Source organism: Alosa sapidissima, chromosome 2 (genome assembly GCF_018492685.1).
Source record: "Alosa sapidissima isolate fAloSap1 chromosome 2, fAloSap1.pri, whole genome shotgun sequence".
Lineage (NCBI taxonomy): Eukaryota > Metazoa > Chordata > Actinopteri > Clupeiformes > Clupeidae > Alosa > Alosa sapidissima.
In genome coordinates this window covers 26979927-27007008 of record NC_055958.1, presented here as the reverse complement: position 1 = coordinate 27007008, position 27082 = coordinate 26979927, and the positions used below count along the sequence as shown (strand labels likewise).

The following is a 27082-nucleotide window of genomic DNA, read 5'->3' as shown; positions in this document are numbered from 1 at the left end:
GTACTCTGCCAAGCACACTTTGCAACTAATTCCACGGGCATCAAGCCCTGTTTTGGCCCTAATGTCAGACTGAGTAAATGAGCTAACAGTTTTTGTTTTCTTTAGCTAACACAACTACATCATCCTGCAGCATGGCACAAAAAAGACACAACAGACACATGTGTTCTTACCTATGACTGTCGGTGTTTTGGGAGTGGCCTCCACTACTACTGGGCTCACGACAGAGAGAAGTTGCTGTTGAACACTTGGAAGGTCACTGAAGTCGGACACTGACATTGCGTAACTAGGGTCGTGTGAGATCCTCTGCAGCTCTCTGCTGTCAGAGTTCCTGCTTCCAATTGGAATGATCTGCACTCCCAGCTGTTTAAGAGCCGAGGCTGGAGCGTCCACGCTGTCAAAAGACTTTCCACCGCTAAGCAGGATCAGCATTTGTGGCACACCTTCTAAGCGTCTAGAACCGGAGGAGGCTGTGAACACGTTCTCCCTCACATACTGGAGAGCTGCACCAGTGTTGAGGGGCCTTCCTCCTTTATGTCTCAGACTTCTAACATTCTCAAGAACATCTTCCTTCCTTGAGTGGGTGTTTAGGTAGAAGTGGGCCACTGGGTCTCTGCTGTACTGGACCACAGACACACGGTCTTTGCCCTCACCCACATTTAGTTTCTCCACCACTCTCTGAACAAAGTCAAGCACTGCTGGGAACACGTTCCTTGTTCCATCGGAACCATCCAGCATGAACACCACGTCTTTTCGGGGGATTCTTCTGTCAACTAAGGGTATTGAAATGCACAGACACACACCCATATGAGAACTTTAGCCTGCAGAGTATGGGTGAAACTCTAGCACTCAAATCACTTTCGGGTTGTTTTAAGATATGTCTGGACATGCAACACGCTGGCCTGACAATAGTTCATTTTTCTCTAAATTGGGGGCAGAAAGGAATAAATATGGTTAAATCAGTCTTACCCAAAACCGGTGGTGATGTCTGTGTTACCTCCAAGACAGCAGTGTTCACAGAGGCCAGGAATTGCTGCTGGACATTTGGCAGCTCCGAAAAGTCTGACACAGACTGGGCATAGGTAGGATCGGAAGAAATCTTCTCAACCTCTCGGCTGGAATTTTTGGTGCCAATAGCAAAGATTAAGACGCCACTCTCTTTGAGAGAGGTGGCTGGGGTGTCTACGTTATCGCTAGACCTCGCTCCGCTCAGCAGGATTAGAATTTGAGGAACACCCTCTTGCCGTCTGCTGCCAGCGGAAGGAGAGAAGGCGCTGTCTCTCACGTACTGGAGAGCCGCCCCGGTGTTGAGGGGCCTGCCTCCTTTGTGCCTCAGAGCTCTCACAGCGTCAAGAGTTTCTTCCTTTCCTGTGTATGTGTTCAGATAGAAATGGGCCTCTGGGTCTCTGCTGTATTGGACCACAGACACACGATCTCTGTTCTCCATCACATTTAGCTTCTCCACTACCCTCTGAACAAAGTCCTTCATAGCTGGGAAGGCATTCCTAGTGTAATCAGAGCCATCCAGCAGGAATACAACATCCTTTCTGGGTGCGGTTTGGTCAACTAGAAGGAAAACGACATGTTTAGCACGGAGCACACTTTCTTTCAGCACAGCAAACTCACTTGCCATTCCTCACATCAGTTCTAGCTTACAAATGAAAGGAAATGGCTCCAGTAAACCCAGCCTGCCATCCCCCACCCCTTCATGAAGTTGCCTGGCTTCATACGTTGGCAATGTCTATGCAACTCCAATTAGCGGCTTTACGTCAGAATTTGAAAAGGCTTACTGCTATTGAAGAGGGAAAGACGGCACTACGGGAAAGACTAAAGGGCAGCACAGACGTCAACAGGTAGACATACCTAAGACAGTTGGGGTTGTTGGTGTCACAGAGACGACAACGGTTTCTACGGAATCCAAGAGCTGCTCCTGAACACTGGGGAGGTCACTGAAGTCAGACACTGACACTGCATTGCTAGGCTCTTTTGAAATCCTCTGCAATTCTCTGCTGTCAGAGTATCTGTTGCCAATGGTAAAGATTTTCACTCCCAGCTCCCTAAGAGCAGAGGCTGGCGTGTCCACACTGTCAGAAGACTTTCCACCGTTCAGTAAAATCAGTATCTGTGGGACACCCTGCAGGCGTCTACTGCCAGAGGAATCACTGAGGACACTGTCTCTCACATACTGGAGGGCTGACCCGGTGTTGAGGGGTCTCCCTCCTTTGTGCCTCAGACCGCGGACATGTTCCAGAACCTCTTCCTTTGTGGTGTAGGTGTTCAGATAGAAACTAGCCTCGGGCTCTTGGCTGTACTGGACCACAGAAACGCGGTCTCTGCCTTCATCCACATGGAGTTTCTCCACCACTCTCTGAACAAAGTCACGCATGGCGGGGAATCCATTCCTATTTCCGTCTGAACCATCAAGGAGGAGTATGATGTCTCTCCTGGCAGCACGGCCCTCGGCTACAGCAGATAAAGCATGTCAAAAGAGCAATCTAGTACTCTGCCAAGCACACTTTGCAACTAATTCCACGGGCATCAAGCCCTGTTTTGGCCCTAATGTCAGACTGAGTAAATGAGCTAACAGTTTTTGTTTTCTTTAGCTAACACAACTACATCATCCTGCAGCATGGCACAAAAAAGACACAACAGACACATGTGTTCTTACCTATGACTGTCGGTGTTTTGGGAGTGGCCTCCACTACTACTGGGCTCACGACAGAGAGAAGTTGCTGTTGAACACTTGGAAGGTCACTGAAGTCGGACACTGACATTGCGTAACTAGGGTCGTGTGAGATCCTCTGCAGCTCTCTGCTGTCAGAGTTCCTGCTTCCAATTGGAAGGATCTGCACTCCCAGCTGTTTAAGAGCCGAGGCTGGAGCGTCCACGCTGTCAAAAGACTTTCCACCGCTAAGCAGGATCAGCATTTGTGGCACACCTTCTAAGCGTCTAGAACCGGAGGAGGCTGTGAACACGTTCTCCCTCACATACTGGAGAGCTGCACCAGTGTTGAGGGGCCTTCCTCCTTTATGTCTCAGACTTCTAACATTCTCAAGAACATCTTCCTTCCTTGAGTGGGTGTTTAGGTAGAAGTGGGCCACTGGGTCTCTGCTGTACTGGACCACAGACACACGGTCTTTGCCCTCACCCACATTTAGTTTCTCCACCACTCTCTGAACAAAGTCAAGCACTGCTGGGAACACGTTCCTTGTTCCATCGGAACCATCCAGCATGAACACCACGTCTTTTCGGGGGATTCTTCTGTCAACTAAGGGTATTGAAATGCACAGACACACACCCATATGAGAACTTTAGCCTGCAGAGTATGGGTGAAACTCTAGCACTCAAATCACTTTCGGGTTGTTTTAAGATATGTCTGGACATGCAACACGCTGGCCTGACAATAGTTCATTTTTCTCTAAATTGGGGGCAGAAAGGAATAAATATGGTTAAATCAGTCTTACCCAAAACCGGTGGTGATGTCTGTGTTACCTCCAAGACAGCAGTGTTCACAGAGGCCAGGAATTGCTGCTGGACATTTGGCAGCTCCGAAAAGTCTGACACAGACTGGGCATAGGTAGGATCGGAAGAAATCTTCTCAACCTCTCGGCTGGAATTTTTGGTGCCAATAGCAAAGATTAAGACGCCACTCTCTTTGAGAGAGGTGGCTGGGGTGTCTACGTTATCGCTAGACCTCGCTCCGCTCAGCAGGATTAGAATTTGAGGAACACCCTCTTGCCGTCTGCTGCCAGCGGAAGGAGAGAAGGCGCTGTCTCTCACGTACTGGAGAGCCGCCCCGGTGTTGAGGGGCCTGCCTCCTTTGTGCCTCAGAGCTCTCACAGCGTCAAGAGTTTCTTCCTTTCCTGTGTATGTGTTCAGATAGAAATGGGCCTCTGGGTCTCTGCTGTATTGGACCACAGACACACGATCTCTGTTCTCCATCACATTTAGCTTCTCCACTACCCTCTGAACAAAGTCCTTCATAGCTGGGAAGGCATTCCTAGTGTAATCAGAGCCATCCAGCAGGAATACAACATCCTTTCTGGGTGCGGTTTGGTCAACTAGAAGGAAAACGACATGTTTAGCACGGAGCACACTTTCTTTCAGCACAGCAAACTCACTTGCCATTCCTCACATCAGTTCTAGCTTACAAATGAAAGGAAATGGCTCCAGTAAACCCAGCCTGCCATCCCCCACCCCTTCATGAAGTTGCCTGGCTTCATACGTTGGCAATGTCTATGCAACTCCAATTAGCGGCTTTACGTCAGAATTTGAAAAGGCTTACTGCTATTGAAGAGGGAAAGACGGCACTACGGGAAAGACTAAAGGGCAGCACAGACGTCAACAGGTAGACATACCTAAGACAGTTGGGGTTGTTGGTGTCACAGAGACGACAACGGTTTCTACGGAATCCAAGAGCTGCTCCTGAACACTGGGGAGGTCACTGAAGTCAGACACTGACACTGCATTGCTAGGCTCTTTTGAAATCCTCTGCAATTCTCTGCTGTCAGAGTATCTGTTGCCAATGGTAAAGATTTTCACTCCCAGCTCCCTAAGAGCAGAGGCTGGCGTGTCCACACTGTCAGAAGACTTTCCACCGTTCAGTAAAATCAGTATCTGTGGGACACCCTGCAGGCGTCTACTGCCAGAGGAATCACTGAGGACACTGTCTCTCACATACTGGAGGGCTGACCCGGTGTTGAGGGGTCTCCCTCCTTTGTGCCTCAGACCGCGGACATGTTCCAGAACCTCTTCCTTTGTGGTGTAGGTGTTCAGATAGAAACTAGCCTCGGGCTCTTGGCTGTACTGGACCACAGAAACGCGGTCTCTGCCTTCATCCACATGGAGTTTCTCCACCACTCTCTGAACAAAGTCACGCATGGCGGGGAATCCATTCCTATTTCCGTCTGAACCATCAAGGAGGAGTATGATGTCTCTCCTGGCAGCACGGCCCTCGGCTACAGCAGATAAAGCATGTCAAAAGAGCAATCTAGTACTCTGCCAAGCACACTTTGCAACTAATTCCACGGGCATCAAGCCCTGTTTTGGCCCTAATGTCAGACTGAGTAAATGAGCTAACAGTTTTTGTTTTCTTTAGCTAACACAACTACATCATCCTGCAGCATGGCACAAAAAAGACACAACAGACACATGTGTTCTTACCTATGACTGTCGGTGTTTTGGGAGTGGCCTCCACTACTACTGGGCTCACGACAGAGAGAAGTTGCTGTTGAACACTTGGAAGGTCACTGAAGTCGGACACTGACATTGCGTAACTAGGGTCGTGTGAGATCCTCTGCAGCTCTCTGCTGTCAGAGTTCCTGCTTCCAATTGGAAGGATCTGCACTCCCAGCTGTTTAAGAGCCGAGGCTGGAGCGTCCACGCTGTCAAAAGACTTTCCACCGCTAAGCAGGATCAGCATTTGTGGCACACCTTCTAAGCGTCTAGAACCGGAGGAGGCTGTGAACACGTTCTCCCTCACATACTGGAGAGCTGCACCAGTGTTGAGGGGCCTTCCTCCTTTATGTCTCAGACTTCTAACATTCTCAAGAACATCTTCCTTCCTTGAGTGGGTGTTTAGGTAGAAGTGGGCCACTGGGTCTCTGCTGTACTGGACCACAGACACACGGTCTTTGCCCTCACCCACATTTAGTTTCTCCACCACTCTCTGAACAAAGTCAAGCACTGCTGGGAACACGTTCCTTGTTCCATCGGAACCATCCAGCATGAACACCACGTCTTTTCGGGGGATTCTTCTGTCAACTAAGGGTATTGAAATGCACAGACACACACCCATATGAGAACTTTAGCCTGCAGAGTATGGGTGAAACTCTAGCACTCAAATCACTTTCGGGTTGTTTTAAGATATGTCTGGACATGCAACACGCTGGCCTGACAATAGTTCATTTTTCTCTAAATTGGGGGCAGAAAGGAATAAATATGGTTAAATCAGTCTTACCCAAAACCGGTGGTGATGTCTGTGTTACCTCCAAGACAGCAGTGTTCACAGAGGCCAGGAATTGCTGCTGGACATTTGGCAGCTCCGAAAAGTCTGACACAGACTGGGCATAGGTAGGATCGGAAGAAATCTTCTCAACCTCTCGGCTGGAATTTTTGGTGCCAATAGCAAAGATTAAGACGCCACTCTCTTTGAGAGAGGTGGCTGGGGTGTCTACGTTATCGCTAGACCTCGCTCCGCTCAGCAGGATTAGAATTTGAGGAACACCCTCTTGCCGTCTGCTGCCAGCGGAAGGAGAGAAGGCGCTGTCTCTCACGTACTGGAGAGCCGCCCCGGTGTTGAGGGGCCTGCCTCCTTTGTGCCTCAGAGCTCTCACAGCGTCAAGAGTTTCTTCCTTTCCTGTGTATGTGTTCAGATAGAAATGGGCCTCTGGGTCTCTGCTGTATTGGACCACAGACACACGATCTCTGTTCTCCATCACATTTAGCTTCTCCACTACCCTCTGAACAAAGTCCTTCATAGCTGGGAAGGCATTCCTAGTGTAATCAGAGCCATCCAGCAGGAATACAACATCCTTTCTGGGTGCGGTTTGGTCAACTAGAAGGAAAACGACATGTTTAGCACGGAGCACACTTTCTTTCAGCACAGCAAACTCACTTGCCATTCCTCACATCAGTTCTAGCTTACAAATGAAAGGAAATGGCTCCAGTAAACCCAGCCTGCCACCCCCCACCCCTTCATGAAGTTGCCTGGCTTCATACGTTGGCAATGTCTATGCAACTCCAATTAGCGGCTTTACGTCAGAATTTGAAAAGGCTTACTGCTATTGAAGAGGGAAAGACGGCACTACGGGAAAGACTAAAGGGCAGCACAGACGTCAACAGGTAGACATACCTAAGACAGTTGGGGTTGTTGGTGTCACAGAGACGACAACGGTTTCTACGGAATCCAAGAGCTGCTCCTGAACACTGGGGAGGTCACTGAAGTCAGACACTGACACTGCATTGCTAGGCTCTTTTGAAATCCTCTGCAATTCTCTGCTGTCAGAGTATCTGTTGCCAATGGTAAAGATTTTCACTCCCAGCTCCCTAAGAGCAGAGGCTGGCGTGTCCACATTGTCAGAAGACCTTCCACCGTTCAGTAAAATCAGTATCTGTGGGACACCCTGCAGGCGTCTACTGCCAGAGGAATCACTGAGGACACTGTCTCTCACATACTGGAGGGCTGACCCGGTGTTGAGGGGTCTCCCTCCTTTGTGCCTCAGACCGCGGACATGTTCCAGAACCTCTTCCTTTGTGGTGTAGGTGTTCAGATAGAAACTAGCCTCGGGCTCTTGGCTGTACTGGACCACAGAAACGCGGTCTCTGCCTTCATCCACATGGAGTTTCTCCACCACTCTCTGAACAAAGTCACGCATGGCGGGGAATCCATTCCTATTTCCGTCTGAACCATCAAGGAGGAGTATGACGTCTCTCCTGGCAGCACGGCCCTCGACTACAGCAGATAAAGCATGTCAAAAGAGCAATCTAGTACTCTGCCAAGCACACTTTGCAACTAATTCCACGGGCATCAAGCCCTGTTTTGGCCCTAATGTCAGACTGAGTAAATGAGCTAACAGTTTTTGTTTTCTTTAGCTAACACAACTACATCATCCTGCAGCATGGCACAAAAAAGACACAACAGACACATGTGTTCTTACCTATGACTGTCGGTGTTTTGGGAGTGGCCTCCACTACTACTGGGCTCACGACAGAGAGAAGTTGCTGTTGAACACTTGGAAGGTCACTGAAGTCGGACACTGACATTGCGTAACTAGGGTCGTGTGAGATCCTCTGCAGCTCTCTGCTGTCAGAGTTCCTGCTTCCAATTGGAAGGATCTGCACTCCCAGCTGTTTAAGAGCCGAGGCTGGAGCGTCCACGCTGTCAAAAGACTTTCCACCGCTAAGCAGGATCAGCATTTGTGGCACACCTTCTAAGCGTCTAGAACCGGAGGAGGCTGTGAACACGTTCTCCCTCACATACTGGAGAGCTGCACCAGTGTTGAGGGGCCTTCCTCCTTTATGTCTCAGACTTCTAACATTCTCAAGAACATCTTCCTTCCTTGAGTGGGTGTTTAGGTAGAAGTGGGCCACTGGGTCTCTGCTGTACTGGACCACAGACACACGGTCTTTGCCCTCACCCACATTTAGTTTCTCCACCACTCTCTGAACAAAGTCAAGCACTGCTGGGAACACGTTCCTTGTTCCATCGGAACCATCCAGCATGAACACCACGTCTTTTCGGGGGATTCTTCTGTCAACTAAGGGTATTGAAATGCACAGACACACACCCATATGAGAACTTTAGCCTGCAGAGTATGGGTGAAACTCTAGCACTCAAATCACTCTCGGGTTGTTTTAAGATATGTCTGGACATGCAACACGCTGGCCTGACAATAGTTCATTTTTCTTTACATTGGGGGCAGAAAGGAATAAATACACCACAGACAAGCCTATCTGAAGAGATGAGGAGCAATATGGTTAAATCAATCTTACCCAAAACCGGTGGTGATGTCTGTGTTACCTCCAAGACAGCAGTGTTCACAGAGGCCAGGAATTGCTGCTGGACATTTGGCAGCTCCGAAAAGTCTGACACAGACTGGGCATAGGTAGGATCGGAAGAAATCTTCTCAACCTCTCGGCTGGAATTTTTGGTGCCAATAGCAAAGATTAAGACGCCACTCTCTTTGAGAGAGGTGGCTGGGGTGTCTACGTTATCGCTAGACCTCGCTCCGCTCAGCAGGATTAGAATTTGAGGAACACCCTCTTGCCGTCTGCTGCCAGCGGAAGGAGAGAAGGCGCTGTCTTTCACGTACTGGAGAGCCGCCCCGGTGTTGAGGGGCCTGCCTCCTTTGTGCCTCAGAGCTCTCACAGCGTCAAGAGTTTCTTCCTTTCCTGTGTATGTGTTCAGATAGAAATGGGCCTCTGGGTCTCTGCTGTATTGGACCACAGACACACGATCTCTGTTCTCCATCACATTTAGCTTCTCCACTACCCTCTGAACAAAGTCCTTCATAGCTGGGAAGGCATTCCTAGTGTAATCAGAGCCATCCAGCAGGAATACAACATCCTTTCTGGGTGCGGTTTGGTCAACTAGAAGGAAAACGACATGTTTAGCACGGAGCACACTTTCTTTCAGCACAGCAAACTCACTTGCCATTCCTCACATCAGTTCTAGCTTACAAATGAAAGGAAATGGCTCCAGTAAACCCAGCTTGCCACCCCCCACCCCTTCATGAAGTTGCCTGGCTTCATACGTTGGCAATGTCTATGCAACTCCAATTAGCGGCTTTACGTCAGAATTTGAAAAGGCTTACTGCTATTGAAGAGGGAAAGACGGCAATACGGGAAAGACTAAAGGGCAGCACAGACGTCAACAGGTAGACATACCTAAGACAGTTGGGGTTGTTGGTGTCACAGAGACGACAACGGTTTCTACGGAATCCAAGAGCTGCTCCTGAACACTGGGGAGGTCACTGAAGTCAGACACTGACACTGCATTGCTAGGCTCTTTTGAAATCCTCTGCAATTCTCTGCTGTCAGAGTATCTGTTGCCAATGGTAAAGATTTTCACTCCCAGCTCCCTAAGAGCAGAGGCTGGCGTGTCCACACTGTCAGAAGACTTTCCACCGTTCAGTAAAATCAGTATCTGTGGGACACCCTGCAGGCGTCTACTGCCAGAGGAATCACTGAGGACACTGTCTCTCACATACTGGAGGGCTGACCCGGTGTTGAGGGGTCTCCCTCCTTTGTGCCTCAGACCGCGGACATGTTCCAGAACCTCTTCCTTTGTGGTGTAGGTGTTCAGATAGAAACTAGCCTCGGGCTCTTGGCTGTACTGGACCACAGAAACGCGGTCTCTGCCTTCATCCACATGGAGTTTCTCCACCACTCTCTGAACAAAGTCACGCATGGCGGGGAATCCATTCCTATTTCCGTCTGAACCATCAAGGAGGAGTATGACGTCTCTCCTGGCAGCACGGCCCTCGGCTACAGCAGATAAAGCATGTCAAAAGAGCAATCTAGTACTCTGCCAAGCACACTTTGCAACTAATTCCACGGGCATCAAGCCCTGTTTTGGCCCTAATGTCAGACTGAGTAAATGAGCTAACAGTTTTTGTTTTCTTTAGCTAACACAACTACATCATCCTGCAGCATGGCACAAAAAAGACACAACAGACACATGTGTTCTTACCTATGACTGTCGGTGTTTTGGGAGTGGCCTCCACTACTACTGGGCTCACGACAGAGAGAAGTTGCTGTTGAACACTTGGAAGGTCACTGAAGTCGGACACTGACATTGCGTAACTAGGGTCGTGTGAGATCCTCTGCAGCTCTCTGCTGTCAGAGTTCCTGCTTCCAATTGGAAGGATCTGCACTCCCAGCTGTTTAAGAGCCGAGGCTGGAGCGTCCACGCTGTCAAAAGACTTTCCACCGCTAAGCAGGATCAGCATTTGTGGCACACCTTCTAAGCGTCTAGAACCGGAGGAGGCTGTGAACACGTTCTCCCTCACATACTGGAGAGCTGCACCAGTGTTGAGGGGCCTTCCTCCTTTATGTCTCAGACTTCTAACATTCTCAAGAACATCTTCCTTCCTTGAGTGGGTGTTTAGGTAGAAGTGGGCCACTGGGTCTCTGCTGTACTGGACCACAGACACACGGTCTTTGCCCTCACCCACATTTAGTTTCTCCACCACTCTCTGAACAAAGTCAAGCACTGCTGGGAACACGTTCCTTGTTCCATCGGAACCATCCAGCATGAACACCACGTCTTTTCGGGGGATTCTTCTGTCAACTAAGGGTATTGAAATGCACAGACACACACCCATATGAGAACTTTAGCCTGCAGAGTATGGGTGAAACTCTAGCACTCAAATCACTCTCGGGTTGTTTTAAGATATGTCTGGACATGCAACACGCTGGCCTGACAATAGTTCATTTTTCTTTACATTGGGGGCAGAAAGGAATAAATACACCACAGACAAGCCTATCTGAAGAGATGAGGAGCAATATGGTTAAATCAGTCTTACCCAAAACCGGTGGTGATGTCTGTGTTACCTCCAAGACAGCAGTGTTCACAGAGGCCAGGAATTGCTGCTGGACATTTGGCAGCTCCGAAAAGTCTGACACAGACTGGGCATAGGTAGGATCGGAAGAAATCTTCTCAACCTCTCGGCTGGAATTTTTGGTGCCAATAGCAAAGATTAAGACGCCACTCTCTTTGAGAGAGGTGGCTGGGGTGTCTACGTTATCGCTAGACCTCGCTCCGCTCAGCAGGATTAGAATTTGAGGAACACCCTCTTGCCGTCTGCTGCCAGCGGAAGGAGAGAAGGCGCTGTCTCTCACGTACTGGAGAGCCGCCCCGGTGTTGAGGGGCCTGCCTCCTTTGTGCCTCAGAGCTCTCACAGCGTCAAGAGTTTCTTCCTTTCCTGTGTATGTGTTCAGATAGAAATGGGCCTCTGGGTCTCTGCTGTATTGGACCACAGACACACGATCTCTGTTCTCCATCACATTTAGCTTCTCCACTACCCTCTGAACAAAGTCCTTCATAGCTGGGAAGGCATTCCTAGTGTAATCAGAGCCATCAAGCAGGAATACAACATCCTTTCTGGGTGCGGTTTGGTCAACTAGAAGGAAAACGACATGTTTAGCACGGAGCACACTTTCTTTCAGCACAGCAAACTCACTTGCCATTCCTCACATCAGTTCTAGCTTACAAATGAAAGGAAATGGCTCCAGTAAACCCAGCCTGCCACCCCCCACCCCTTCATGAAGTTGCCTGGCTTCATACGTTGGCAATGTCTATGCAACTCCAATTAGCGGCTTTACGTCAGAATTTGAAAAGGCTTACTGCTATTGAAGAGGGAAAGACGGCACTACGGGAAAGACTAAAGGGCAGCACAGACGTCAACAGGTAGACATACCTAAGACAGTTGGGGTTGTTGGTGTCACAGAGACGACAACGGTTTCTACGGAATCCAAGAGCTGCTCCTGAACACTGGGGAGGTCACTGAAGTCAGACACTGACACTGCATTGCTAGGCTCTTTTGAAATCCTCTGCAATTCTCTGCTGTCAGAGTATCTGTTGCCAATGGTAAAGATTTTCACTCCCAGCTCCCAAAGAGCACAGGCTGGCGTGTCCACATTGTCAGAAGACCTTCCACCGTTCAGTAAAATCAGTATCTGTGGGACACCCTGCAGGCGTCTACTGCCAGAGGAATCACTGAGGACACTGTCTCTCACATACTGGAGGGCTGACCCGGTGTTGAGGGGTCTCCCTCCTTTGTGCCTCAGACCGCGGACATGTTCCAGAACCTCTTCCTTTGTGGTGTAGGTGTTCAGATAGAAACTAGCCTCGGGCTCTTGGCTGTACTGGACCACAGAAACTCGGTCTCTGCCTTCATCCACATGGAGTTTCTCCACCACTCTCTGAACAAAGTCACGCATGGCGGGGAATCCATTCCTATTTCCGTCTGAACCATCAAGGAGGAGTATGACGTCTCTCCTGGCAGCACGGCCCTCGACTACAGCAGATAAAGCATGTCAAAAGAGCAATCTAGTACTCTGCCAAGCACACTTTGCAACTAATTCCACGGGCATCAAGCCCTGTTTTGGCCCTAATGTCAGACTGAGTAAATGAGCTAACAGTTTTTGTTTTCTTTAGCTAACACAACTACATCATCCTGCAGCATGGCACAAAAAAGACACAACAGACACATGTGTTCTTACCTATGACTGTCGGTGTTTTGGGAGTGGCCTCCACTACTACTGGGCTCACGACAGAGAGAAGTTGCTGTTGAACACTTGGAAGGTCACTGAAGTCGGACACTGACATTGCGTAACTAGGGTCGTGTGAGATCCTCTGCAGCTCTCTGCTGTCAGAGTTCCTGCTTCCAATTGGAAGGATCTGCACTCCCAGCTGTTTAAGAGCCGAGGCTGGAGCGTCCACGCTGTCAAAAGACTTTCCACCGCTAAGCAGGATCAGCATTTGTGGCACACCTTCTAAGCGTCTAGAACCGGAGGAGGCTGTGAACACGTTCTCCCTCACATACTGGAGAGCTGCACCAGTGTTGAGGGGCCTTCCTCCTTTATGTCTCAGACTTCTAACATTCTCAAGAACATCTTCCTTCCTTGAGTGGGTGTTTAGGTAGAAGTGGGCCACTGGGTCTCTGCTGTACTGGACCACAGACACACGGTCTTTGCCCTCACCCACATTTAGTTTCTCCACCACTCTCTGAACAAAGTCAAGCACTGCTGGGAACACGTTCCTTGTTCCATCGGAACCATCCAGCATGAACACCACGTCTTTTCGGGGGATTCTTCTGTCAACTAAGGGTATTGAAATGCACAGACACACACCCATATGAGAACTTTAGCCTGCAGAGTATGGGTGAAACTCTAGCACTCAAATCACTCTCGGGTTGTTTTAAGATATGTCTGGACATGCAACACGCTGGCCTGACAATAGTTCATTTTTCTTTACATTGGGGGCAGAAAGGAATAAATACACCACAGACAAGCCTATCTGAAGAGATGAGGAGCAATATGGTTAAATCAATCTTACCCAAAACCGGTGGTGATGTCTGTGTTACCTCCAAGACAGCAGTGTTCACAGAGGCCAGGAATTGCTGCTGGACATTTGGCAGCTCCGAAAAGTCTGACACAGACTGGGCATAGGTAGGATCGGAAGAAATCTTCTCAACCTCTCGGCTGGAATTTTTGGTGCCAATAGCAAAGATTAAGACGCCACTCTCTTTGAGAGAGGTGGCTGGGGTGTCTACGTTATCGCTAGACCTCGCTCCGCTCAGCAGGATTAGAATTTGAGGAACACCCTCTTGCCGTCTGCTGCCAGCGGAAGGAGAGAAGGCGCTGTCTCTCACGTACTGGAGAGCCGCCCCGGTGTTGAGGGGCCTGCCTCCTTTGTGCCTCAGAGCTCTCACAGCGTCAAGAGTTTCTTCCTTTCCTGTGTATGTGTTCAGATAGAAATGGGCCTCTGGGTCTCTGCTGTATTGGACCACAGACACACGATCTCTGTTCTCCATCACATTTAGCTTCTCCACTACCCTCTGAACAAAGTCCTTCATAGCTGGGAAGGCATTCCTAGTGTAATCAGAGCCATCCAGCAGGAATACAACATCCTTTCTGGGTGCGGTTTGGTCAACTAGAAGGAAAACGACATGTTTAGCACGGAGCACACTTTCTTTCAGCACAGCAAACTCACTTGCCATTCCTCACATCAGTTCTAGCTTACAAATGAAAGGAAATGGCCCAGTAAACCCAGCTTGCCACCCCCCACCCCTTCATGAAGTTGCCTGGCTTCATACGTTGGCAATGTCTATGCAACTCCAATTAGCGGCTTTACGTCAGAATTTGAAAAGGCTTACTGCTATTGAAGAGGGAAAGACGGCAATACGGGAAAGACTAAAGGGCAGCACAGACGTCAACAGGTAGACATACCTAAGACAGTTGGGGTTGTTGGTGTCACAGAGACGACAACGGTTTCTACGGAATCCAAGAGCTGCTCCTGAACACTGGGGAGGTCACTGAAGTCAGACACTGACACTGCATTGCTAGGCTCTTTTGAAATCCTCTGCAATTCTCTGCTGTCAGAGTATCTGTTGCCAATGGTAAAGATTTTCACTCCCAGCTCCCTAAGAGCAGAGGCTGGCGTGTCCACACTGTCAGAAGACTTTCCACCGTTCAGTAAAATCAGTATCTGTGGGACACCCTGCAGGCGTCTACTGCCAGAGGAATCACTGAGGACACTGTCTCTCACATACTGGAGGGCTGACCCGGTGTTGAGGGGTCTCCCTCCTTTGTGCCTCAGACCGCGGACATGTTCCAGAACCTCTTCCTTTGTGGTGTAGGTGTTCAGATAGAAACTAGCCTCGGGCTCTTGGCTGTACTGGACCACAGAAACGCGGTCTCTGCCTTCATCCACATGGAGTTTCTCCACCACTCTCTGAACAAAGTCACGCATGGCGGGGAATCCATTCCTATTTCCGTCTGAACCATCAAGGAGGAGTATGACGTCTCTCCTGGCAGCACGGCCCTCGGCTACAGCAGATAAAGCATGTCAAAAGAGCAATCTAGTACTCTGCCAAGCACACTTTGCAACTAATTCCACGGGCATCAAGCCCTGTTTTGGCCCTAATGTCAGACTGAGTAAATGAGCTAACAGTTTTTGTTTTCTTTAGCTAACACAACTACATCATCCTGCAGCATGGCACAAAAAAGACACAACAGACACATGTGTTCTTACCTATGACTGTCGGTGTTTTGGGAGTGGCCTCCACTACTACTGGGCTCACGACAGAGAGAAGTTGCTGTTGAACACTTGGAAGGTCACTGAAGTCGGACACTGACATTGCGTAACTAGGGTCGTGTGAGATCCTCTGCAGCTCTCTGCTGTCAGAGTTCCTGCTTCCAATTGGAAGGATCTGCACTCCCAGCTGTTTAAGAGCCGAGGCTGGAGCGTCCACGCTGTCAAAAGACTTTCCACCGCTAAGCAGGATCAGCATTTGTGGCACACCTTCTAAGCGTCTAGAACCGGAGGAGGCTGTGAACACGTTCTCCCTCACATACTGGAGAGCTGCACCAGTGTTGAGGGGCCTTCCTCCTTTATGTCTCAGACTTCTAACATTCTCAAGAACATCTTCCTTCCTTGAGTGGGTGTTTAGGTAGAAGTGGGCCACTGGGTCTCTGCTGTACTGGACCACAGACACACGGTCTTTGCCCTCACCCACATTTAGTTTCTCCACCACTCTCTGAACAAAGTCAAGCACTGCTGGGAACACGTTCCTTGTTCCATCGGAACCATCCAGCATGAACACCACGTCTTTTCGGGGGATTCTTCTGTCAACTAAGGGTATTGAAATGCACAGACACACACCCATATGAGAACTTTAGCCTGCAGAGTATGGGTGAAACTCTAGCACTCAAATCACTCTCGGGTTGTTTTAAGATATGTCTGGACATGCAACACGCTGGCCTGACAATAGTTCATTTTTCTTTACATTGGGGGCAGAAAGGAATAAATACACCACAGACAAGCCTATCTGAAGAGATGAGGAGCAATATGGTTAAATCAGTCTTACCCAAAACCGGTGGTGATGTCTGTGTTACCTCCAAGACAGCAGTGTTCACAGAGGCCAGGAATTGCTGCTGGACATTTGGCAGCTCCGAAAAGTCTGACACAGACTGGGCATAGGTAGGATCGGAAGAAATCTTCTCAACCTCTCGGCTGGAATTTTTGGTGCCAATAGCAAAGATTAAGACGCCACTCTCTTTGAGAGAGGTGGCTGGGGTGTCTACGTTATCGCTAGACCTCGCTCCGCTCAGCAGGATTAGAATTTGAGGAACACCCTCTTGCCGTCTGCTGCCAGCGGAAGGAGAGAAGGCGCTGTCTCTCACGTACTGGAGAGCCGCCCCGGTGTTGAGGGGCCTGCCTCCTTTGTGCCTCAGAGCTCTCACAGCGTCAAGAGTTTCTTCCTTTCCTGTGTATGTGTTCAGATAGAAATGGGCCTCTGGGTCTCTGCTGTATTGGACCACAGACACACGATCTCTGTTCTCCATCACATTTAGCTTCTCCACTACCCTCTGAACAAAGTCCTTCATAGCTGGGAAGGCATTCCTAGTGTAATCAGAGCCATCAAGCAGGAATACAACATCCTTTCTGGGTGCGGTTTGGTCAACTAGAAGGAAAACGACATGTTTAGCACGGAGCACACTTTCTTTCAGCACAGCAAACTCACTTGCCATTCCTCACATCAGTTCTAGCTTACAAATGAAAGGAAATGGCTCCAGTAAACCCAGCCTGCCACCCCCCACCCCTTCATGAAGTTGCCTGGCTTCATACGTTGGCAATGTCTATGCAACTCCAATTAGCGGCTTTACGTCAGAATTTGAAAAGGCTTACTGCTATTGAAGAGGGAAAGACGGCACTACGGGAAAGACTAAAGGGCAGCACAGACGTCAACAGGTAGACATACCTAAGACAGTTGGGGTTGTTGGTGTCACAGAGACGACAACGGTTTCTACGGAATCCAAGAGCTGCTCCTGAACACTGGGGAGGTCACTGAAGTCAGACACTGACACTGCATTGCTAGGCTCTTTTGAAATCCTCTGCAATTCTCTGCTGTCAGAGTATCTGTTGCCAATGGTAAAGATTTTCACTCCCAGCTCCCAAAGAGCAGAGGCTGGCGTGTCCACATTGTCAGAAGACCTTCCACCGTTCAGTAAAATCAGTATCTGTGGGACACCCTGCAGGCGTCTACTGCCAGAGGAATCACTGAGGACACTGTCTCTCACATACTGGAGGGCTGACCCGGTGTTGAGGGGTCTCCCTCCTTTGTGCCTCAGACCGCGGACATGTTCCAGAACCTCTTCCTTTGTGGTGTAGGTGTTCAGATAGAAACTAGCCTCGGGCTCTTGGCTGTACTGGACCACAGAAACTCGGTCTCTGCCTTCATCCACATGGAGTTTCTCCACCACTCTCTGAACAAAGTCACGCATGGCGGGGAATCCATTCCTATTTCCGTCTGAACCATCAAGGAGGAGTATGACGTCTCTCCTGGCAGCACGGCCCTCGACTACAGCAGATAAAGCATGTCAAAAGAGCAATCTAGTACTCTGCCAAGCACACTTTGCAACTAATTCCACGGGCATCAAGCCCTGTTTTGGCCCTAATGTCAGACTGAGTAAATGAGCTAACAGTTTTTGTTTTCTTTAGCTAACACAACTACATCATCCTGCAGCATGGCACAAAAAAGACACAACAGACACATGTGTTCTTACCTATGACTGTCGGTGTTTTGGGAGTGGCCTCCACTACTACTGGGCTCACGACAGAGAGAAGTTGCTGTTGAACACTTGGAAGGTCACTGAAGTCGGACACTGACATTGCGTAACTAGGGTCGTGTGAGATCCTCTGCAGCTCTCTGCTGTCAGAGTTCCTGCTTCCAATTGGAAGGATCTGCACTCCCAGCTGTTTAAGAGCCGAGGCTGGAGCGTCCACACTGTCAAAAGACTTTCCACCGCTAAGCAGGATCAGCATTTGTGGCACACCTTCTAAGCGTCTAGAACCGGAGGAGGCTGTGAACACGTTCTCCCTCACATACTGGAGAGCTGCACCAGTGTTGAGGGGCCTTCCTCCTTTATGTCTCAGACTTCTAACATTCTCAAGAACATCTTCCTTCCTTGAGTGGGTGTTTAGGTAGAAGTGGGCCACTGGGTCTCTGCTGTACTGGACCACAGACACACGGTCTTTGCCCTCACCCACATTTAGTTTCTCCACCACTCTCTGAACAAAGTCAAGCACTGCTGGGAACACGTTCCTTGTTCCATCGGAACCATCCAGCATGAACACCACGTCTTTTCGGGGGATTCTTCTGTCAACTAAGGGTATTGAAATGCACAGACACACACCCATATGAGAACTTTAGCCTGCAGAGTATGGGTGAAACTCTAGCACTCAAATCACTCTCGGGTTGTTTTAAGATATGTCTGGACATGCAACACGCTGGCCTGACAATAGTTCATTTTTCTTTACATTGGGGGCAGAAAGGAATAAATACACCACAGACAAGCCTATCTGAAGAGATGAGGAGCAATATGGTTAAATCAATCTTACCCAAAACCGGTGGTGATGTCTGTGTTACCTCCAAGACAGCAGTGTTCACAGAGGCCAGGAATTGCTGCTGGACATTTGGCAGCTCCGAAAAGTCTGACACAAACTGGGCATAGGTAGGATCGGAAGAAATCTTCTCAACCTCTCGGCTGGAATTTTTGGTGCCAATAGCAAAGATTAAGACGCCACTCTCTTTGAGAGAGGTGGCTGGGGTGTCTACGTTATCGCTAGACCTCGCTCCGCTCAGCAGGATTAGAATTTGAGGAACACCCTCTTGCCGTCTGCTGCCAGCGGAAGGAGAGAAGGCGCTGTCTCTCACGTACTGGAGAGCCGCCCCGGTGTTGAGGGGCCTGCCTCCTTTGTGCCTCAGAGCTCTCACAGCGTCAAGAGTTTCTTCCTTTCCTGTGTATGTGTTCAGATAGAAATGGGCCTCTGGGTCTCTGCTGTATTGGACCACAGACACACGATCTCTGTTCTCCATCACATTTAGCTTCTCCACTACCCTCTGAACAAAGTCCTTCATAGCTGGGAAGGCATTCCTAGTGTAATCAGAGCCATCCAGCAGGAATACAACATCCTTTCTGGGTGCGGTTTGGTCAACTAGAAGGAAAACGACATGTTTAGCACGGAGCACACTTTCTTTCAGCACAGCAAACTCACTTGCCATTCCTCACATCAGTTCTAGCTTACAAATGAAAGGAAATGGCTCCAGTAAACCCAGCCTGCCACCCCCCACCCCTTCATGAAGTTGCCTGGCTTCATACGTTGGCAATGTCTATGCAACTCCAATTAGCGGCTTTACGTCAGAATTTGAAAAGGCTTACTGCTATTGAAGAGGGAAAGACGGCACTACGGGAAAGACTAAAGGGCAGCACAGACGTCAACAGGTAGACATACCTAAGACAGTTGGGGTTGTTGGTGTCACAGAGACGACAACGGTTTCTACGGAATCCAAGAGCTGCTCCTGAACACTGGGGAGGTCACTGAAGTCAGACACTGACACTGCATTGCTAGGCTCTTTTGAAATCCTCTGCAATTCTCTGCTGTCAGAGTATCTGTTGCCAATGGTAAAGATTTTCACTCCCAGCTCCCTAAGAGCAGAGGCTGGCGTGTCCACATTGTCAGAAGACCTTCCACCGTTCAGTAAAATCAGTATCTGTGGGACACCCTGCAGGCGTCTACTGCCAGAGGAATCACTGAGGACACTGTCTCTCACATACTGGAGGGCTGACCCGGTGTTGAGGGGTCTCCCTCCTTTGTGCCTCAGACCGCGGACATGTTCCAGAACCTCTTCCTTTGTGGTGTAGGTGTTCAGATAGAAACTAGCCTCGGGCTCTTGGCTGTACTGGACCACAGAAACGCGGTCTCTGCCTTCATCCACATGGAGTTTCTCCACCACTCTCTGAACAAAGTCACGCATGGCGGGGAATCCATTCCTATTTCCGTCTGAACCATCAAGGAGGAGTATGACGTCTCTCCTGGCAGCACGGCCCTCGACTACAGCAGATAAAGCATGTCAAAAGAGCAATCTAGTACTCTGCCAAGCACACTTTGCAACTAATTCCACGGGCATCAAGCCCTGTTTTGGCCCTAATGTCAGACTGAGTAAATGAGCTAACAGTTTTTGTTTTCTTTAGCTAACACAACTACATCATCCTGCAGCATGGCACAAAAAAGACACAACAGACACATGTGTTCTTACCTATGACTGTCGGTGTTTTGGGAGTGGCCTCCACTACTACTGGGCTCACGACAGAGAGAAGTTGCTGTTGAACACTTGGAAGGTCACTGAAGTCGGACACTGACATTGCGTAACTAGGGTCGTGTGAGATCCTCTGCAGCTCTCTGCTGTCAGAGTTCCTGCTTCCAATTGGAAGGATCTGCACTCCCAGCTGTTTAAGAGCCGAGGCTGGAGCGTCCACGCTGTCAAAAGACTTTCCACCGCTAAGCAGGATCAGCATTTGTGGCACACCTTCTAAGCGTCTAGAACCGGAGGAGGCTGTGAACACGTTCTCCCTCACATACTGGAGAGCTGCACCAGTGTTGAGGGGCCTTCCTCCTTTATGTCTCAGACTTCTAACATTCTCAAGAACATCTTCCTTCCTTGAGTGGGTGTTTAGGTAGAAGTGGGCCACTGGGTCTCTGCTGTACTGGACCACAGACACACGGTCTTTGCCCTCACCCACATTTAGTTTCTCCACCACTCTCTGAACAAAGTCAAGCACTGCTGGGAACACGTTCCTTGTTCCATCGGAACCATCCAGCATGAACACCACGTCTTTTCGGGGGATTCTTCTGTCAACTAAGGGTATTGAAATGCACAGACACACACCCATATGAGAACTTTAGCCTGCAGAGTATGGGTGAAACTCTAGCACTCAAATCACTCTCGGGTTGTTTTAAGATATGTCTGGACATGCAACACGCTGGCCTGACAATAGTTCATTTTTCTTTACATTGGGGGCAGAAAGGAATAAATACACCACAGACAAGCCTATCTGAAGAGATGAGGAGCAATATGGTTAAATCAGTCTTACCCAAAACCGGTGGTGATGTCTGTGTTACCTCCAAGACAGCAGTGTTCACAGAGGCCAGGAATTGCTGCTGGACATTTGGCAGCTCCGAAAAGTCTGACACAGACTGGGCATAGGTAGGATCGGAAGAAATCTTCTCAACCTCTCGGCTGGAATTTTTGGTGCCAATAGCAAAGATTAAGACGCCACTCTCTTTGAGAGAGGTGGCTGGGGTGTCTACGTTATCGCTAGACCTCGCTCCGCTCAGCAGGATTAGAATTTGAGGAACACCCTCTTGCCGTCTGCTGCCAGCGGAAGGAGAGAAGGCGCTGTCTCTCACGTACTGGAGAGCCGCCCCGGTGTTGAGGGGCCTGCCTCCTTTGTGCCTCAGAGCTCTCACAGCGTCAAGAGTTTCTTCCTTTCCTGTGTATGTGTTCAGATAGAAATGGGCCTCTGGGTCTCTGCTGTATTGGACCACAGACACACGATCTCTGTTCTCCATCACATTTAGCTTCTCCACTACCCTCTGAACAAAGTCCTTCATAGCTGGGAAGGCATTCCTAGTGTAATCAGAGCCATCAAGCAGGAATACAACATCCTTTCTGGGTGCGGTTTGGTCAACTAGAAGGAAAACGACATGTTTAGCACGGAGCACACTTTCTTTCAGCACAGCAAACTCACTTGCCATTCCTCACATCAGTTCTAGCTTACAAATGAAAGGAAATGGCTCCAGTAAACCCAGCCTGCCACCCCCCACCCCTTCATGAAGTTGCCTGGCTTCATACGTTGGCAATGTCTATGCAACTCCAATTAGCGGCTTTACGTCAGAATTTGAAAAGGCTTACTGCTATTGAAGAGGGAAAGACGGCACTACGGGAAAGACTAAAGGGCAGCACAGACGTCAACAGGTAGACATACCTAAGACAGTTGGGGTTGTTGGTGTCACAGAGACGACAACGGTTTCTACGGAATCCAAGAGCTGCTCCTGAACACTGGGGAGGTCACTGAAGTCAGACACTGACACTGCATTGCTAGGCTCTTTTGAAATCCTCTGCAATTCTCTGCTGTCAGAGTATCTGTTGCCAATGGTAAAGATTTTCACTCCCAGCTCCCTAAGAGCAGAGGCTGGCGTGTCCACATTGTCAGAAGACCTTCCACCGTTCAGTAAAATCAGTATCTGTGGGACACCCTGCAGGCGTCTACTGCCAGAGGAATCACTGAGGACACTGTCTCTCACATACTGGAGGGCTGACCCGGTGTTGAGGGGTCTCCCTCCTTTGTGCCTCAGACCGCGGACATGTTCCAGAACCTCTTCCTTTGTGGTGTAGGTGTTCAGATAGAAACTAGCCTCGGGCTCTTGGCTGTACTGGACCACAGAAACTCGGTCTCTGCCTTCATCCACATGGAGTTTCTCCACCACTCTCTGAACAAAGTCACGCATGGCGGGGAATCCATTCCTATTTCCGTCTGAACCATCAAGGAGGAGTATGACGTCTCTCCTGGCAGCACGGCCCTCGACTACAGCAGATAAAGCATGTCAAAAGAGCAATCTAGTACTCTGCCAAGCACACTTTGCAACTAATTCCACGGGCATCAAGCCCTGTTTTGGCCCTAATGTCAGACTGAGTAAATGAGCTAACAGTTTTTGTTTTCTTTAGCTAACACAACTACATCATCCTGCAGCATGGCACAAAAAAGACACAACAGACACATGTGTTCTTACCTATGACTGTCGGTGTTTTGGGAGTGGCCTCCACTACTACTGGGCTCACGACAGAGAGAAGTTGCTGTTGAACACTTGGAAGGTCACTGAAGTCGGACACTGACATTGCGTAACTAGGGTCGTGTGAGATCCTCTGCAGCTCTCTGCTGTCAGAGTTCCTGCTTCCAATTGGAAGGATCTGCACTCCCAGCTGTTTAAGAGCCGAGGCTGGAGCGTCCACGCTGTCAAAAGACTTTCCACCGCTAAGCAGGATCAGCATTTGTGGCACACCTTCTAAGCGTCTAGAACCGGAGGAGGCTGTGAACACGTTCTCCCTCACATACTGGAGAGCTGCACCAGTGTTGAGGGGCCTTCCTCCTTTATGTCTCAGACTTCTAACATTCTCAAGAACATCTTCCTTCCTTGAGTGGGTGTTTAGGTAGAAGTGGGCCACTGGGTCTCTGCTGTACTGGACCACAGACACACGGTCTTTGCCCTCACCCACATTTAGTTTCTCCACCACTCTCTGAACAAAGTCAAGCACTGCTGGGAACACGTTCCTTGTTCCATCGGAACCATCCAGCATGAACACCACGTCTTTTCGGGGGATTCTTCTGTCAACTAAGGGTATTGAAATGCACAGACACACACCCATATGAGAACTTTAGCCTGCAGAGTATGGGTGAAACTCTAGCACTCAAATCACTCTCGGGTTGTTTTAAGATATGTCTGGACATGCAACACGCTGGCCTGACAATAGTTAATTTTTCTTTACATTGGGGGCAGAAAGGAATAAATACACCACAGACAAGCTTATCTGAAGAGATGAGGAGCAATATGGTTAAATCAGTCTTACCCAAAACCGGTGGTGATGTCTGTGTTACCTCCAAGACAGCAGTGTTCACAGAGGCCAGGAATTGCTGCTGGACATTTGGCAGCTCCGAAAAGTCTGACACAGACTGGGCATAGGTAGGATCGGAAGAAATCTTCTCAACCTCTCGGCTGGAATTTTTGGTGCCAATAGCAAAGATTAAGACGCCACTCTCTTTGAGAGAGGTGGCTGGGGTGTCTACGTTATCGCTAGACCTCGCTCCGCTCAGCAGGATTAGAATTTGAGGAACACCCTCTTGCCGTCTGCTGCCAGCGGAAGGAGAGAAGGCGCTGTCTCTCACGTACTGGAGAGCCGCCCCGGTGTTGAGGGGCCTGCCTCCTTTGTGCCTCAGAGCTCTCACAGCGTCAAGAGTTTCTTCCTTTCCTGTGTATGTGTTCAGATAGAAATGGGCCTCTGGGTCTCTGCTGTATTGGACCACAGACACACGATCTCTGTTCTCCATCACATTTAGCTTCTCCACTACCCTCTGAACAAAGTCCTTCATAGCTGGGAAGGCATTCCTAGTGTAATCAGAGCCATCCAGCAGGAATACAACATCCTTTCTGGGTGCGGTTTGGTCAACTAGAAGGAAAACGACATGTTTAGCACGGAGCACACTTTCTTTCAGCACAGCAAACTCACTTGCCATTCCTCACATCAGTTCTAGCTTACAAATGAAAGGAAATGGCTCCAGTAAACCCAGCCTGCCACCCCCCACCCCTTCATGAAGTTGCCTGGCTTCATACGTTGGCAATGTCTATGCAACTCCAATTAGCAGCTTTACGTCAGAATTTGAAAAGTCTTACTGCTATTGAAGAGGGAAAGACGGCACTACGGGAAAGACTAAAGGGCAGCACAGACGTCAACAGGTAGACATACCTAAGACAGTTGGGGTTGTTGGTGTCACAGAGACGACAACGGTTTCTACGGAATCCAAGAGCTGCTCCTGAACACTGGGGAGGTCACTGAAGTCAGACACTGACACTGCATTGCTAGGCTCTTTTGAAATCCTCTGCAATTCTCTGCTGTCAGAGTATCTGTTGCCAATGGTAAAGATTTTCACTCCCAGCTCCCTAAGAGCAGAGGCTGGCGTGTCCACACTGTCAGAAGACTTTCCACCGTTCAGTAAAATCAGTATCTGTGGGACACCCTGCAGGCGTCTACTGCCAGAGGAATCACTGAGGACACTGTCTCTCACATACTGGAGGGCTGACCCGGTGTTGAGAGGTCTCCCTCCTTTGTGCCTCAGACTGCGGACATGTTCAAGAACCTCTTCCTTTGTGGTGTAGGTGTTCAGATAGAAACTAGCCTCGGGCTCTTGGCTGTACTGGACCACAGAAACGCGGTCTCTGCCTTCATCCACATGGAGTTTCTCCACCACTCTCTGAACAAAGTCACGCATGGCGGGGAATCCATTCCTATTTCCGTCTGAACCATCAAGGAGGAGTATGACGTCTCTCCTGGCAGCACGGCCCTCGGCTACAGCAGATAAAGCATGTCAAAAGAGCAATCTAGTACTCTGCCAAGCACACTTTGCAACTAATTCCACGGGCATCAAGCCCTGTTTTGGCCCTAATGTCAGACTGAGTAAATGAGCTAACAGTTTTTGTTTTCTTTAGCTAACACAACTACATCATCCTGCAGCATGGCACAAAAAAGACACAACAGACACATGTGTTCTTACCTATGACTGTCGGTGTTTTGGGAGTGGCCTCCACTACTACTGGGCTCACGACAGAGAGAAGTTGCTGTTGAACACTTGGAAGGTCACTGAAGTCGGACACTGACATTGCGTAACTAGGGTCGTGTGAGATCCTCTGCAGCTCTCTGCTGTCAGAGTTCCTGCTTCCAATTGGAATGATCTGCACTCCCAGCTGTTTAAGAGCCGAGGCTGGAGCGTCCACGCTGTCAAAAGACTTTCCACCGCTAAGCAGGATCAGCATTTGTGGCACACCTTCTAAGCGTCTAGAACCGGAGGAGGCTGTGAACACGTTCTCCCTCACATACTGGAGAGCTGCACCAGTGTTGAGGGGCCTTCCTCCTTTATGTCTCAGACTTCTAACATTCTCAAGAACATCTTCCTTCCTTGAGTGGGTGTTTAGGTAGAAGTGGGCCACTGGGTCTCTGCTGTACTGGACCACAGACACACGGTCTTTGCCCTCACCCACATTTAGTTTCTCCACCACTCTCTGAACAAAGTCAAGCACTGCTGGGAACACGTTCCTTGTTCCATCGGAACCATCCAGCATGAACACCACGTCTTTTCGGGGGATTCTTCTGTCAACTAAGGGTATTGAAATGCACAGACACACACCCATATGAGAACTTTAGCCTGCAGAGTATGGGTGAAACTCTAGCACTCAAATCACTCTCGGGTTGTTTTAAGATATGTCTGGACATGCAACACGCTGGCCTGACAATAGTTAATTTTTCTTTACATTGGGGGCAGAAAGGAATAAATACACCACAGACAAGCCTATCTGAAGAGATGAGGAGCAATATGGTTAAATCAGTCTTACCCAAAACCGGTGGTGATGTCTGTGTTACCTCCAAGACAGCAGTGTTCACAGAGGCCAGGAATTGCTGCTGGACATTTGGCAGCTCCGAAAAGTCTGACACAGACTGGGCATAGGTAGGATCGGAAGAAATCTTCTCAACCTCTCGGCTGGAATTTTTGGTGCCAATAGCAAAGATTAAGACGCCACTCTCTTTGAGAGAGGTGGCTGGGGTGTCTACGTTATCGCTAGACCTCGCTCCGCTCAGCAGGATTAGAATTTGAGGAACACCCTCTTGCCGTCTGCTGCCAGCGGAAGGAGAGAAGGCGCTGTCTCTCACGTACTGGAGAGCCGCCCCGGTGTTGAGGGGCCTGCCTCCTTTGTGCCTCAGAGCTCTCACAGCGTCAAGAGTTTCTTCCTTTCCTGTGTATGTGTTCAGATAGAAATGGGCCTCTGGGTCTCTGCTGTATTGGACCACAGACACACGATCTCTGTTCTCCATCACATTTAGCTTCTCCACTACCCTCTGAACAAAGTCCTTCATAGCTGGGAAGGCATTCCTAGTGTAATCAGAGCCATCCAGCAGGAATACAACATCCTTTCTGGGTGCGGTTTGGTCAACTAGAAGGAAAACGACATGTTTAGCACGGAGCACACTTTCTTTCAGCACAGCAAACTCACTTGCCATTCCTCACATCAGTTCTAGCTTACAAATGAAAGGAAATGGCTCCAGTAAACCCAGCCTGCCACCCCCCACCCCTTCATGAAGTTGCCTGGCTTCATACGTTGGCAATGTCTATGCAACTCCAATTAGCAGCTTTACGTCAGAATTTGAAAAGGCTTACTGCTATTGAAGAGGGAAAGACGGCACTACGGGAA

At 49.4% G+C, this 27082-nt stretch overlaps 3 protein-coding genes across 3 annotated transcripts in view; all 3 read right to left on the bottom strand.

Annotated features, from left to right (window-relative positions):
• Nucleotides 1-3: 3 nt before the first annotated feature.
• LOC121698465 (collagen alpha-3(VI) chain-like) lies at nt 4-2425 on the bottom strand. Its single transcript, XM_042080592.1, has 3 exons — nt 1861-2425; nt 967-1563; nt 4-770 (listed from the first exon to the last, which is right to left on the bottom strand). Exons 1-3 carry the CDS (start codon nt 2381-2383, stop codon nt 115-117), a joined length of 1776 nt encoding a protein of 591 aa, XP_041936526.1. The 5' UTR covers nt 2384-2425; the 3' UTR covers nt 4-114.
• Nucleotides 2426-2501: 76 nt separating this feature from the next.
• On the bottom strand, nt 2502-4920 carry LOC121698455 (collagen alpha-3(VI) chain-like). Its single transcript, XM_042080578.1, has 3 exons — nt 4356-4920; nt 3462-4058; nt 2502-3265 (listed from the first exon to the last, which is right to left on the bottom strand). The coding sequence occupies exons 1-3, from the start codon at nt 4876-4878 to the stop codon at nt 2610-2612; spliced, it is 1776 nt and encodes a 591-aa protein (XP_041936512.1). The 5' UTR covers nt 4879-4920; the 3' UTR covers nt 2502-2609.
• A 76-nt stretch (nt 4921-4996) lies between these two features.
• LOC121697029 overlaps nt 4997-27082 on the bottom strand; it is a 43877-nt gene continuing 21791 nt past the window's right edge. Inside the window, exons 14-39 of the mRNA XM_042078296.1 lie at nt 26228-26824; nt 25393-25992; nt 24588-25187; nt 23694-24290; nt 22859-23458; nt 22054-22653; nt 21160-21756; nt 20325-20924; nt 19520-20119; nt 18626-19222; nt 17791-18390; nt 16986-17585; nt 16092-16688; nt 15257-15856; nt 14452-15051; nt 13559-14155; nt 12724-13323; nt 11919-12518; nt 11025-11621; nt 10190-10789; nt 9385-9984; nt 8491-9087; nt 7656-8255; nt 6851-7450; nt 5957-6553; nt 4997-5760 (exon numbers count right to left, since the gene is read on the bottom strand). Of these exons, the coding sequence (XP_041934230.1) occupies nt 5105-5760; nt 5957-6553; nt 6851-7450; nt 7656-8255; nt 8491-9087; nt 9385-9984; nt 10190-10789; nt 11025-11621; nt 11919-12518; nt 12724-13323; nt 13559-14155; nt 14452-15051; nt 15257-15856; nt 16092-16688; nt 16986-17585; nt 17791-18390; nt 18626-19222; nt 19520-20119; nt 20325-20924; nt 21160-21756; nt 22054-22653; nt 22859-23458; nt 23694-24290; nt 24588-25187; nt 25393-25992; nt 26228-26824 (15629 nt within the window). The 3' untranslated portion in view covers nt 4997-5104. The remainder of the gene's footprint in view (nt 5761-5956; nt 6554-6850; nt 7451-7655; nt 8256-8490; nt 9088-9384; nt 9985-10189; nt 10790-11024; nt 11622-11918; nt 12519-12723; nt 13324-13558; nt 14156-14451; nt 15052-15256; nt 15857-16091; nt 16689-16985; nt 17586-17790; nt 18391-18625; nt 19223-19519; nt 20120-20324; nt 20925-21159; nt 21757-22053; nt 22654-22858; nt 23459-23693; nt 24291-24587; nt 25188-25392; nt 25993-26227; nt 26825-27082) is intronic.

What these genes read in the sequence shown, in the direction of transcription:
- LOC121698465 (XM_042080592.1), bottom strand. Translation starts at nt 2,383, where the DNA reads ATGCGTGACTTTGTTCAGAGAGTGGTGGAGAAACTCCATGTGGATGAA. An exon ending in AACAACCCCAACTGTCTTAG is followed by an intron (nt 1,564 to 1,860) that starts GTATGTCTACCT and finishes TTTTCCTTCTAG; the next exon opens with TTGACCAAACCGCACCCAGA. An exon ending in GACATCACCACCGGTTTTGG is followed by an intron (nt 771 to 966) that starts GTAAGACTGATT and finishes CAATACCCTTAG; the next exon opens with TTGACAGAAGAATCCCCCGA.
- LOC121698455 (XM_042080578.1), bottom strand. Translation starts at nt 4,878, where the DNA reads ATGCGTGACTTTGTTCAGAGAGTGGTGGAGAAACTCCATGTGGATGAA. An exon ending in AACAACCCCAACTGTCTTAG is followed by an intron (nt 4,059 to 4,355) that starts GTATGTCTACCT and finishes TTTTCCTTCTAG; the next exon opens with TTGACCAAACCGCACCCAGA. An exon ending in GACATCACCACCGGTTTTGG is followed by an intron (nt 3,266 to 3,461) that starts GTAAGACTGATT and finishes CAATACCCTTAG; the next exon opens with TTGACAGAAGAATCCCCCGA.